This window comes from Scardinius erythrophthalmus (assembly GCF_964197995.2).
Source record: "Scardinius erythrophthalmus genome assembly, chromosome: 19".
NCBI lineage: Eukaryota > Metazoa > Chordata > Actinopteri > Cypriniformes > Leuciscidae > Scardinius > Scardinius erythrophthalmus.
In genome coordinates this window covers 562,082-574,959 of record NC_138239.1, presented here as the reverse complement: position 1 = coordinate 574,959, position 12,878 = coordinate 562,082, and the positions used below count along the sequence as shown (strand labels likewise).

At 41.1% G+C, this 12,878-nt stretch overlaps 1 protein-coding gene across 1 annotated transcript in view; it reads left to right on the top strand.

The window, feature by feature from the left end:
• Window positions 1-12,878, top strand: part of pole2 (polymerase (DNA directed), epsilon 2) — a 41,878-nt gene that overhangs the window by 6,181 nt on the left and 22,819 nt on the right. The window contains exons 4-11 of the mRNA XM_081347497.1: window positions 6,690-6,767; window positions 7,144-7,237; window positions 7,690-7,764; window positions 7,855-7,938; window positions 8,140-8,196; window positions 8,280-8,328; window positions 8,504-8,576; window positions 8,658-8,830. Of these exons, the coding sequence (XP_081203623.1) occupies window positions 6,690-6,767; window positions 7,144-7,237; window positions 7,690-7,764; window positions 7,855-7,938; window positions 8,140-8,196; window positions 8,280-8,328; window positions 8,504-8,576; window positions 8,658-8,830 (683 nt within the window). The remainder of the gene's footprint in view (window positions 1-6,689; window positions 6,768-7,143; window positions 7,238-7,689; window positions 7,765-7,854; window positions 7,939-8,139; window positions 8,197-8,279; window positions 8,329-8,503; window positions 8,577-8,657; window positions 8,831-12,878) is intronic.

Genomic DNA, 12,878 nt, shown 5'->3' with positions numbered 1-12,878 from the left:
GGAGAGGGTATTGGCCTAATTCTGCCCTGCATCCGTTGTTTGGTGTTTTTCTTTGGACTTTGAGTATTCTTTTACAGAAATCTAATTGTAGAGTTTCAATCGGATGTTTTTCCCAATTTAAAAAATCAAATTTTATAGAAGGACCCCACACTTCACTGCCATATAGAACAATTGGTTCAATTATTGATTTGAAAAGTTTGAGCCAAATTTGGATTGGGATGTCAATTTTGATTGATCGTTTTATGGCATAGAAAGCCCTTTGAGCTTTCTCTTTGAGTTCATTCACAGCCAAAGTAAAGTTACCAGTTGGAGTTATTTTCAGGCCGAGGTAGGTGTATGCTTTTGTGCTCTCAATGGTTCTGTGTGAGAGTGTGAATGTGTGTTGGTCCCTGAGATCTGGAGCGTCTCTGGAACATCATGACTCTAGTCTTCTGGAGGTTGACGGTCAGGGCCCAGGACTGACAGTAATCCTCCAGCAGATCCAGGCTGTCCTGAAGCCCCTCTTTAGTGGGCGACAGGAGAACCAGGTCGTCTGCGTAGAGAAGACACTTGATCTCTGTGTCGTGGAGAGTGAGACCTTGAAAGGGAGCATGTTCTAACGTATTGGCCAATTGGTTGATGTAGATGTTGAAGAGGGTGGGGCTTAAACTGCATCCCTGTCTCACTCCGCGCCCCTGGGGGAAGAATTCGGTTCTTTGGTTTCCAATTTTAACAGCGCATTGGCTGGCTGTGTACATCGATTTGATCAAATCATAGAATTTCCCCCCTACTCCACTGTCCATAAGCTTTAGGTATAATCCTTCGTGCCAGATTGAATCAAATGCTTTCTTGAAATCAATGAAACAAGCAAAAATTTGTCCTTTGTTTTGATGTACATATTTGTCAATTAGTGTTTGTAATGTAAAAATGTGATCGGATGTGCGACATTTTGGAAGAAAGCCAATTTGGGATTTACTCAAGGCATTGTGCTTCATAAGGAAGTGTAGAAGTCTGGCGTTTAAGATGCTGCAGAGAACCTTCCCCAGGTTACTGTTCACACAGATGCCTCGGTAGTTGTTGGGGTCTAGTTTGTCTCCGCTCTTGTGGATGGGGCTGATGAGGCCCTTGTTCCAGATCTCAGGGAAGAACCCTACACACAGAACATCATTGAACAGTTTTAGCATGGCCAGTCTGAAGCTTTGGTCTGTGTGTTTCAGCATCTCGTTCAGGATGCTGTCGACACCACAGGCTTTCTTGGACTCAAGGACTCCTAATTTTTCTTCCAATTCGTTAATTGTTATGGGGAAATCTAAAGGGTTTTGGTTTGTTTTAATTGATCTTTCCAAATTGTCTAGTTTATTAATTATTTCATTTTGATTATAATTTTGAATTTCAGTTGGGCTGTATAATTCCTGGAAGTGGTTCTTCCACTTCTCCCCGTCTTGGATCGCCAGGACTTCTTGATTTGGTTTGTATAACAATTTCCATTTATCCCAAAATTTGTGTGAGTTTATAGATTTTTCGATTTCTTCAAACTGGTTTTGCAAAAACTGTGCTTTTTTCCGCCGGAGTGTGGCTTTATATTGTTTTAGTGCCTCACAGTAAAGAAGGCGGAGGTCCGGATTATCTGGTTGTCTGTGTTTTTGATTTGATAAATTTCTGAGGTTTTTTCTCAGAGCCTTACAGTCCAAATCAAACCAATTGTCAGTCTCTAAATATTTTTTCTTTGGTTTAACAATTGTCAAATTACTTTTTTGTGCTGTTTTGTAGAATATGTTGTTTAGGTCTTGTACTTCCTGATTGATGCCGAATTGGTTTTTAGGGTATTCCTGTATTTGGAATGAATGTATGAGGGACTGTATTTCTGAAGATTCGACGGCAGTGCTGTAATTACTGGCACTGGTTTCAGTCCATTTGAAAGACATTATTTTGCTCATTTGATATGGGGTCCTAATTGGTTTGGGTGATATTTCAGATTGCTTTATATAGAGGATGATTTGGCTGTGGTCTGAGAAAGGTTTCAGGGGTTTGACTGTGAATGCTCTCAGAGAGGAAAGGTCGAGATCTGTGACGGTATAGTCTACAGTGCTGTTCCCAAGAGCTGAGCTGTAGGTGTATCGGCCGAGCGAGTCCCCTCGCAGTCTCCCGTTGACGATGTACAGAGCCAGTCCTCGGCAGAGCTGCAGCAGCTGCCGTCCGTGAGTGTTCACGGTTTCATCGCAGTTTAGTCTGCTGGGGTAAGAAGGGTACAAGTCGTTATTGCCTGTGATGAATCTGCTACCGTGCGATTCGATGTAATCTAGTTCTGCTCCTGTTCTGGCGTTTAAGTCACCCATAAGCAGCACACTTCCCTGGGCCTGGAAATGGCTGATTTCTCTCTCTATGTTCTGGAAAGTTTCCTCTTGGAAATACGGAGACTCGAGGGGTGGAATGTAAACTGCACAGAGGAAAACAGGCTTAGATGCTGATATCATTCCTTTTTGTATTTTTAGCCACAAGTGATGTTGTTCTTTTTTTATTAGTTCTATGGGCAGTTCAGATTTGATCCATATTATCATCCCAGTCTCTCCCTTGTGTGACTGATGTGAGTTTGACTGATGGTAATATAATCTCTCTGTATCCTGAGGGACAGCTAGTGAACGCATCTCCTCTACACCAGGTTTCCTGTAACACGATGACATCTATGTCTTGAAGTTCTTTCATGAAATCAGAATTTCTACTTTTTAGGCCAAAGACTGAGGAGTTTAGACCTTGAATATTCCACGTAGAAAAACTAAGTGATTTCATGGTAAACTTTTAAAGTAATGTGTATGGTTTGTTTGCTATTTTGAGAAAAGAGAAATGATGCAAAATTACTATAGATTAAAATTAGAAGAATGAAAGATGGGATTAAAGTTGTGGTAGGAACTCAAAACATAAACAATTCCATATTAAATGTACATTAATACCACAGAATAAGGTTTTTTTTTTTTTTTTTTTTTTTTTTACCACTGTCCATTGTGTGTTAGTAGGTGAGAGCAGATGATACTCAGCATGTGTTGGATGTCTTGGAGTTCAGCGTTAGGGTGGTCTGCTCCTCCGCTGACAGCTTGGGCGTAGCTCGGTCTGCCTGGCTGGGCCGGGCTCTGCTGTGGATGGGCTTCAGCTGCTGTGGCTGTGGGGCTGTTGTAGAACGGTCTCTGTCTGTAGGGGTCCTGTCTGAGTGCTGGAGCTCCGGGCGGTGCTCTGGGTGCTGGTGCTCCAGGTGGAGCTCCGGGTGGAGCTCTGGGCTGTGCTCTGGGTGCTGGTGCTCCAGGTGGAGCTCGGTGTGGTGCTCTGGGCGGTGCTCCGGTCGGGGCTCTGGATGAGCTGTGGACTGGGATGTAGTATGCTGGAGGGTGTTTCGATGGATTGGCTGGGTTAGGGCTGGTTCTGCTCCACCTGGGGCTGGTCTGGTTGGTCCTGTTTAGAGTGACATCTTTGAGTCTCTTTGCGAGGATATGTACCAGGTTCTTATAAAGGTGGACGTGGTCGTATAGACATTCAGAGTCCAGGTCTGGATGGTGGGCCAAGTGGACGTTGGGCAGGAGGGCACAATGTCTAGAGCAGTGATTTTCAACCTTTTTTGAGCCGCGGCACATTTTTTACATTTACAAAATCCTGGGGCACACCACCAACCAAAATTACATTTTAACAGTACATATAATACATATAATTAATACTATAGTTTCTAAATGTATTTATACTCACTTAGTGTGAAGCCTGGGCCTGTTTCAATGAACACAAAATGGATATCCTGGCAGGAATGGTAGAAAGACACACACGAAGCTCTTCCTCAACAGATCTCAGTCTCTCTCTGTTTTTAGTTTTTATCGCAGTCAAGCTTGAGAAGCTCAGCTCACACAGATATGTGGTTGAAAACGGGAGCAATGTCAAAATAGCTTTGTTGGCCAGAATGGGGAACTCCTTGGCAACAGATAACCAAAAACTGTCCAAAGGAAGATCAGCAAAGTTTAGCTTTAAACCACGATCTTGTTTCAGTTCGATGAGTTCCTCTTGTTCTTTTAAAGTCATGTCCTTTCCAGCAACGGATGCTGAGCTGTATGGGTCCCTAACCCAGTCAAGGCATTCTGTGAAGGCTGAAGAGAAATAAAATGACAACTTCTCCTCAAGAGTTTTCAAATGTGTGCCAATCACCTCACACATTGCAGCAGTGTTGCCATCATGCAGTTTTTCGGTGAGTGGGAACATCTCAAGGTTGCCACGCTGCACATGTTGTTGCCAGAGCTGCACCTTTAAACGGAATCCGTTAATTTTATCAGTGCTTGTAAGCAGGTTTTCATTTCTGCCTTGCATCCGTGTGTTCAGTTCATTCAGATGATGAAATATATCAGCCAGGTATGCCAGCTTTGCACACCACTCATCACTTGCAAGCAGCTTTGAGTAATCGGACCTCTCGTTTGTCAGAAAAACTTTAAGTTCCTCTCGCAGCTCATACACACGGGCCAGCACTTTGCCGCGCGACAGCCACCGGACCTCCGTGTGGAGCAACAAGACTTTATGTTCTGCTCCCATTTCCTCACACAAAGACGCAAATAAGCGACATTTCAAAGGTCGCGTCTTCACAAAGTTCACTATGCGCACAACATCATCCAACACAGGAGATAGATCTGCTGGTAAGGTCTTCGCAACGAGGGCCTCACGGTGCAAAAAACAGTGCGTGACAGTAATATCTGGGTTTCTTTCTTTGACCCTACTTACGAAGCCTTTGATGCGCCCGACCATGGCTGCGGCTCCATCAGTGCAGACACCTGTGCAGTTTTCCCACGTAAGCCCGCCTTTGTCAAGATATTCCGACGTGACCCGAAATATTTCCTCTCCTGTTGATTTTTCTGGCAGTGCCTTGCAAAATAGGAAATTTTCTCGAATGGCGTCTCCATCCACAAAACGCACATTGGCCAAGAGCTGACAATGTCCACTAATATCTGTTGTCTCATCAAGTTGCAAGGCGAATTTCTTACTGACGCGCATCTTTTCCAAAACAACAGTTTCGATGTCCACAGACATGTCATCAATGCGTCTGGCAATTGTGCTATCTGAGAGAGATACTTTAGCTATCTCTTTGGCTGCGTCAGGGCCAAGCATCTCATTTACAATGGCTTTACAAGCTGGCAGGATTAATGTTTCTGCCTCAGTGTGGGGCTTTTTTGATTTAGCAACGAGTTCAGCAACAAGGTAGCTAGCTTTGAGGGCTCTCTCATTTACCTTCGTGGTTTTTCTCAAAAAAGTTGCCTGTTTCTCGTTGTTTGTACGTAAGCGTACAAAATAGTCCATCGGCTTATTTTGGACGGAAGGGTGTTTAGTTTGGAGATGGCGCTTAAGCTTGCTTGGCACCATGGCGCTATTGGAAAGCTTCTCCCCACACACCAAGCACAGCGGAGTTGGCGCCATCGCATCGCCGGTGAAAGTAAATCCGAAGGAAAGATAGCTTTCGCTGTATTGCCTCGAGCTCACCGTCTTGTCTTTTTTCTTTTGTCGACCACTCATATTAGGGCCCTCATCTGGGTCAGAATTTTGGCCAGGGCCCTGTTCGGCATTTGCATTTTCTCGTCTCAAAAACTTCTCCATCACTGTCACTTGCTCGTCTTACTGTCACTGTCACTGTCGCGTGTGCGCGTGTGCGCGGTCGCGCAGCGCTAACTATATTGTTTTTACAGGCATTCATAGCCTCTGCTGCCACCCACTGGAATAGAAGAGTATTACATTATCTGCCACACTTTATTACAGCACAGGCACCCAACAATGGTTAATTAGGTGACATTAGATAATTTCCCACGGCACACCTGACGATCTCTCACGGCACACTAGTGTGCCGCGGCACACTGGTTGAGAAACACTGGTCTAGAGATGCTGGAGTTTATTTTATAAAATAAAATGTATTTATTTCTCTCTCTCTCTCTCACACACACACACACACACACACACACACACACACACACACACACACACACACACACACACACACTCTCTCTCTCAATTTTTTTTTCAATTCAATTCAAAATGAGCTTTATTAGCATGACTGTGTAACACAATGTTGCCAAAGCATCAACATATATAAATAATAAAACAAATAAAACATATATGTATAGATCATGTCATATGTAGCATAGTAAATATAAATAAATAGATAAATAAACACAATCTATCCTAATAAATGAATAAATACAGTGGGTCTCTCTAGAGAATTAGCTGGCTCTGGCGTTGTGAATAGCTAACACATATTTAGCCGCGAGTGCAGCTGTACTATCATCTTCTCCCAGTAAGAAGAACATTTTCTCAGTGTCACTCAGTTCAGAGAATGATGGATTCTCATACACACACACACACACACACACACACACACACACACACACACACACACTCACACACACACACACACACTCTCTCTCTCACTTACTCTCTCTCTCTCTCTCTCACACACACTCACACACTCACACACACACACTCTCTCTCACTTACTCTCTCTCTCTCTCTCTCACACACACTCACACACTCACACACACACACACACACACACACACACTCTTTCACTCCCTCACTCTCTCTCTCTCTCTCTCTCTCTCTCTCTCTCTCTCTCTCTCTCTCTCTCTCTCTCTCTCTCTCTCTCTCTCTCTCACTCACACACACTTAGTGTTTTTACTGCCAGTCATGTTCATGTTCTTTGGTTACAGTGACAATGTTTTCAACATTATCGGAGCCTTCGATGTTCCTCGCTTCGTCTTCAGCACAGAGAGGAAGAAATTTGTACAGTGAGGAATAATTCAACAATATAATAATGCTAATCAAGTGCATGTGGTTTGTTTTTTGAAAGTAAATTTATGTTCTATTATACTATTTATTGATTTATTTTCAATTGTTCAATTACAAATTGTATGTGTTTTGACATTATTATGATTATAATATAGATTTAGTTCCTTTTAATTTCAGTTTTAGTAATTTAATACTTCATCTTAAATCCAAGGCAGTATTTCTATTTTCTTTTCTCTTTTATTTTTTTAACAATATCAAATTATTTAACAATATCAAGAATATATTTAACAATATCCATAAAAGCATAGGCAGTGTGTTCCTGTCATGTGTGACTGAAACTCTGACCTTCTGTCTGTTGGTGTTTGGCTGGTTTAGCATCGGCATGACGAATCACGCGGTCCCGAAGCTGTGCGGCGAGTCCCGGGATAAAGCCGAGCTCTTCCGAGAGCGATACACTATCCTGCAACAGGCAAGGCTTCAGATCCGCACTTGGATGATCTCAACTCATATCATGTTTGTCCTAAATCATAGCGTATAGAATGAATACACACCTCAGGTGATCGATCTCAGATGGGCACAGGTTTCACGAATTCAGGAAGACGTGACCGTTGTAATTGTAATGCATTGTGAATGACTGAACACTCACCTGTCAATCAAGCGCTGTCAATCAAGAAATTCCTAAAGTTTATAATATCTTCATGCCTAATAGTCACACTGAGCACTTTAGATAACGAGTGTTTTCATCTCCATGCAGTGACACAGATCATTAGCTGTGAATAAAGTGGATGATGAAGTACAGCTGGAGCGCTGTTAGTAAAGCCGCTTGATTGTCAGGATGAGTGTCAGTGATGGGTGGATCACAGGACACACATGTTAGTGGCAGTAGTAAACTGAGTTTCTTCATCATGATCTGTATGACAGCGAACACACAGGCACGAGCTCTTCACTCCTCCGGTTATTGGTTCAGCTACAGATGAAGGGAGAAACAAGTTCCAGGTGAACATGAGCAACCCTCACTGTTGAGACTGTAGATTAGTGTTCAGTCGCTGCTGATGCTCTGGACTGAACCAGCTCTTCATGTTGCAGCTGAAGACCGTGGAAGCTCTTCTGGGCAGCACAGCTAAAGTTGGAGAAGTGATCGTCCTCGGCATGATCACACAGCTGAAGGAGGTATTTCTGCGCTCACACACTCATCATCAGTGTAGATTCCTGGCCCTTGATTGGAGCATTAGCCTGTTGATGACTGATGAGTCGAGCGAATCGGACTGATCTGAGCGAGAGAAAACACAGATGCTTAAACGTTTCAGAACACTTGCTTCCTGAATCCAGGGTTTCATGTTGATATATTCTCCTCATCCTCTGTTCTTTCAGGGTAAGTTCTACCTGGAGGACCTCAGTGGCACAGTGCAGCTCAATATATCAAAGGCAATATCCTTCCTGTGTTCATCCTGAAGCCAATGTGCTGCTGTCTTAGAGGATGCTTTCTGTTTGTCCCTTAACGCTCATTATACCAGTTTCACAGCGGCCTTTACACAGAGTCCTGCTTCGTTCTGGCTGAGGGTGAGTCTCTGTCCCGCTGCCGTCTGAAGCGCCTGACCCTAACCTGATCTGATCTCCGTACTCTATAATCACATGATCTGATCTCCGTACTCTATAATCACATGATCTGATCTCTGTACTCTATAATCACATGATCTGATCTCTGTACTCTATAATGCTCTGTCTGCGTTCCCAGGATGGTACGAGGATTCTGTGTTCCATGTCAACGCGTTTGGGTTCCCGCCCACAGAGCCCTCTTCTTTCACCAGGTGTGTATTAGCTGTTATTCACTGGAACTGTGCAGCTCATATGGTTCTACATCCACATGGTGTGTTCTTGTCTGTGCACAGGGCATATTATGGCAATATAAACTTCTTCGGTGGGCCGTCCACCACTGCGGTCAAAGCGTCCGCCAAACTCAAGCAGCTGGAGGAGGAGAATGAAGACGCCATGTTTGTGATGGTGTCGGACGCGTGGCTGGACAGTGTGGAGGTCCTGGAGAAGATACACACCATGTTCTCAGGTTTGGATTCTCGCGGATCTCGAAGAATTTGCTGAAAACCTCCAAATTTACAAACACAAGTGATGCTGTGAAATGTTTTATGACAACATCATTTTTAAATGTGTCACAGTCTAAATGCAGTTCTGCAGAAGTCTTCTGGTGCTGTTACACAAAAGATTTATTTTATCTGATTTGTTCAGATACAGTCTCTGCTCATCATACAGATGGTAACCAACCAGAATGCCTATTACCGCCGCGCCAGCCACCGCGCAAAACTACCGTGGCAAAAATAAACCAGTCGCATTTCAAAGTCATTCGCGAAATGACCGCCAGGTGGCGCAAAGGGATATTGTGCAAAACAGCAGCAATTGCTGCATTTTTTTCCCGTAAGTGGGGTTAATGTCATTTAACAGTAAGGATGAAATACTACAACTATGGTAAACAGAATAGAACATTTTATTAGCCAGGAAAATAGAATAACAAGTTAAAAATAGAGACGATAACAATATAACCTGTATTTCATATTGTAGGACTAGACGTCGGAGGGCGACAAGCCTATTCCCCGGGGAGCAGTGCGATACAAAAAACACACACAGAAAATAAACCCCACAAAAACAAATTTAATACCAAAAATAACAAACAAAAGTAAATTATGTGCAATGAAGCTGATTATTTGTACTATTCTATTGAGGAATGAGACGAATGAAGAGCGCTTCTCGCTCGTGTGAGCGAACACATATTGGAACGTTTGGGCATTCGCAACGAGTAAAGTCATGGCCGAGTGGTAGAACTCACGTTTCGATCATTTAGATGGCACGGGTTCAAATCCCGAACCAACTTGGACTACTGAAATATTTAGATTAGTCTATTAATGCATTTTATAGCCTATTATTGATGCAGAGAGATTTGTCTAGTTCTAAAACTGTTACACCATAGTTTTTTGCTTATATTTATAAAATAAAATTACCATGCATTTCCATTTTACACTAAGGAACAAATATTATACAATGACTTCAGTAGCCTATAATAATTCCAATCGTAATTTCAAAAGCAGTTCTGTTAAAAAAATATATATATATATGTTACGGTGACGCATTGCTGCCACATACATATTATTTTTTCCCCTCAATTATGTGTATTAACGAGATCTTATGTCGTTAAAACGACATCTTTTTCTCGTAATAACGAGATCTTATGTCGTTAAAACGACATCTTTTTCTCGTAATAACGAAATGTTATGTCGTTTAAACGACATCTTTTTTTGCCCTTATAAGGACATGTGTAGTCATGTACAAAATATGCCATTATCCACATACAATTGACAGCCTATCGCGCCTTTATCACACGTTCAAAAAGCTTAAGCAAATAGTAGCAGCCCCTAATCATGCAAAATTAATCAATGAGGCCCTTTTTTGAAAATATATTTTAAATAGGCCTATAAGTTTATAATCATTTATAATCGTTTATAATATGTCATTAATATATTATATATAAGATTTATTTTTGTTAATAGGCTATATCTTCATTCATTACCTAGAGATATAATTAACCAAAAAGTAGTCAAAACACATCTAACAGAAAATTTTACAACATTGTGTTCTTATTTTGTTTAATTAACGAAATGTCAATCTTCGTCTTTATAACAGAAGATACAATACAATACAAAAATCTTCAAGATACAGCCTCAACTAATTAAATGTGAAGAGCTGGATACTAATTACTAAAATAATGTCAAATATTAAATGTAGGCTATTGATTAGAGTTGCCATAGACTAAAGGATTTTTCTAGACTAGTAGTCATTCATTTAAGCAATTAGGACTAATCGCACGTTTCAATCCTGGGTGTATATATGGCTATAGCCTATATTCCGCGCTCAAGCACATGCATAAAACATAAAAACAAAGCGCCGGCAAAAGTAGGCTAATGATATAATAAATGTATCTGAAAAAAATAACGAAGCATTTTAATGCGTTTATTAATGAACTAGTCTTTTCTAAATCAGTGTAGGCTGCCTGCATACATATCTCCATACATCTCCGCTGTAGTTTAGCTAGATGCGCCTTTCACGGACAAGATTACATAATCAGATGGTACCGTATTTGCTTTCGATTGGATTTTTTTTCGTTGGTGGATTTTTTTTTTTTATAAACTTTATAGTTCTATTTCTCATGTCTGTGAGGCTTGTCTATCTGTTTTTCAGTTCATTTTTGAGGCGCGCTCCAATTCACAGAGATTTTATTTTATTTTACAAAGGCACACCGTTTTCTTGTTGTTGTGAGTTTACACAAACAAAAGTAGTTGCGACTGATGTATTATTATTTTATGTATGACCAGAAATGATGGAGTATTTTAAGTTGTTTCCACTGTTGATAGGAAAATGCGAGTGATGGCACCGGCGCCGCTCCACACTCCGCACAAACACTTGGATATGCGCTTAATAATAGCGAACATTTATCTAGGTTAGGGTTAGAGCGAGCGGCCATGCCAGACGGATAATCCTCTTCATGTTTAACTTATCAAATTCTGTTGCATTTTATTGCGCCAGTTTGAAAAGGGCGGCTGAAACACTTAGCCTATACAGATAAACGCCCAACGCTGGTGTTTTTCTTTAAACAAATTTGTTTAGGCTTTAAAATAAATATTGTTTATGGGCTAATTAATGCCACAATAATTTGTTTATTTTATTGGCTACTTGTATTTTTCATTTTTGTTTTGCATTGAATACTAGGGGTGGGAGAAAAAATCGATTCATCGATGCATCGCGATTCTCTCTCCAACGATTCTGGATCGATTCTGAGAATTTCAGAATCGATTCTGAACTTAGTTTTTAACCAGATATGCGATGACGCTGAGTTTGCTTTAGAAACACCCGTAATCTGCTTTCTTCCAATTCCTCACACACCAATCAAACTTTCCGTAAAATAATCTTTCATAAGTTCGGAAAGGTTGAAGCGAATTACAAGGACATTCACAGGCTTCATTGCACAGGATACGCTGTGAGAGACGCGCGCTTTGTTTGATGTTACGTTACACTTGAAGCGTGCTGTCTTGCCTTTCGGTATTTTCCTTACAAATGCTCTACGAAGTCATCATTTATGTGGTTTGGAATGCAATTGCCTTTTATATTTAAAATATGAACCTCACTAACAGAAGGCTGCGTTCAATTTCAAATGCTGACGCGCGCTTTGTTTGTGTAGACTGCTCGCGCATGCGGCTGTGCGACTCCGTGTAAGTGATTTAATATACTTGTGCAAAATTAACGTAAACACAGCCAGTTATGTCTTAAGCGATTAAACGGACAGGAAAAAACACTTTACTTCTTATATTTCAAAAGAGATCCGTGCGTGAATGCAGCTTAATAGATCTCTCACAGTCTATGATGTCATAGTAAAAAACAACAGTAGGCTAAAGATGAAGAAAAATAACTCACAATTCTTGAATGGAAAACGTTCAGATAATCTTAAATAGGCAACTGAAAGCACTATTTGTTTGTTTATGTTTCTATGCTCCTCTTTATTATTTGCTACTTAGCCTACTTGTTTTGAAGTTATATTAGTTTAAAATTCTTAACATGCAACTGTTTTAATTTTTATTTTTTTTTTTTTTTTTTTTTTTTACCTTACCTATGTAAACTAATGAATTAATAGGGAGCGGAGGGGGGAGGAGTAGATAAAGAAACATTCTGGAATTGGATCAGATCGTGAGGTGACTAAAGATTTCCACCCCTAACATTTACATACTGTGAATCGTTTTTTTTAATCGATTTCCGTCGGTCTTAGTACACGATGCAACTACAGAAGAGTCAAGTTTTAAATAGGAAAAATATCGAAACTCTTTGGTCATTTTTTTGAAGGAGATGCTAATGGTCCTGTCCGATTCAATGATCTATGCTAAGCTATGCTAAAAGTGGTACCGCCAGACCCAGAGTTCAGCTGAATGGATTTGAAAACGGTAAAACTCAACTGTTTAACTCTGGGGGAGTTGTAAAATGAGCCTATTTCCAAAAAAAAGTGGAGTATCCCTTTAATAACCTGATCTGCCTTCAGTTACTAACTCAGAATCATGTGC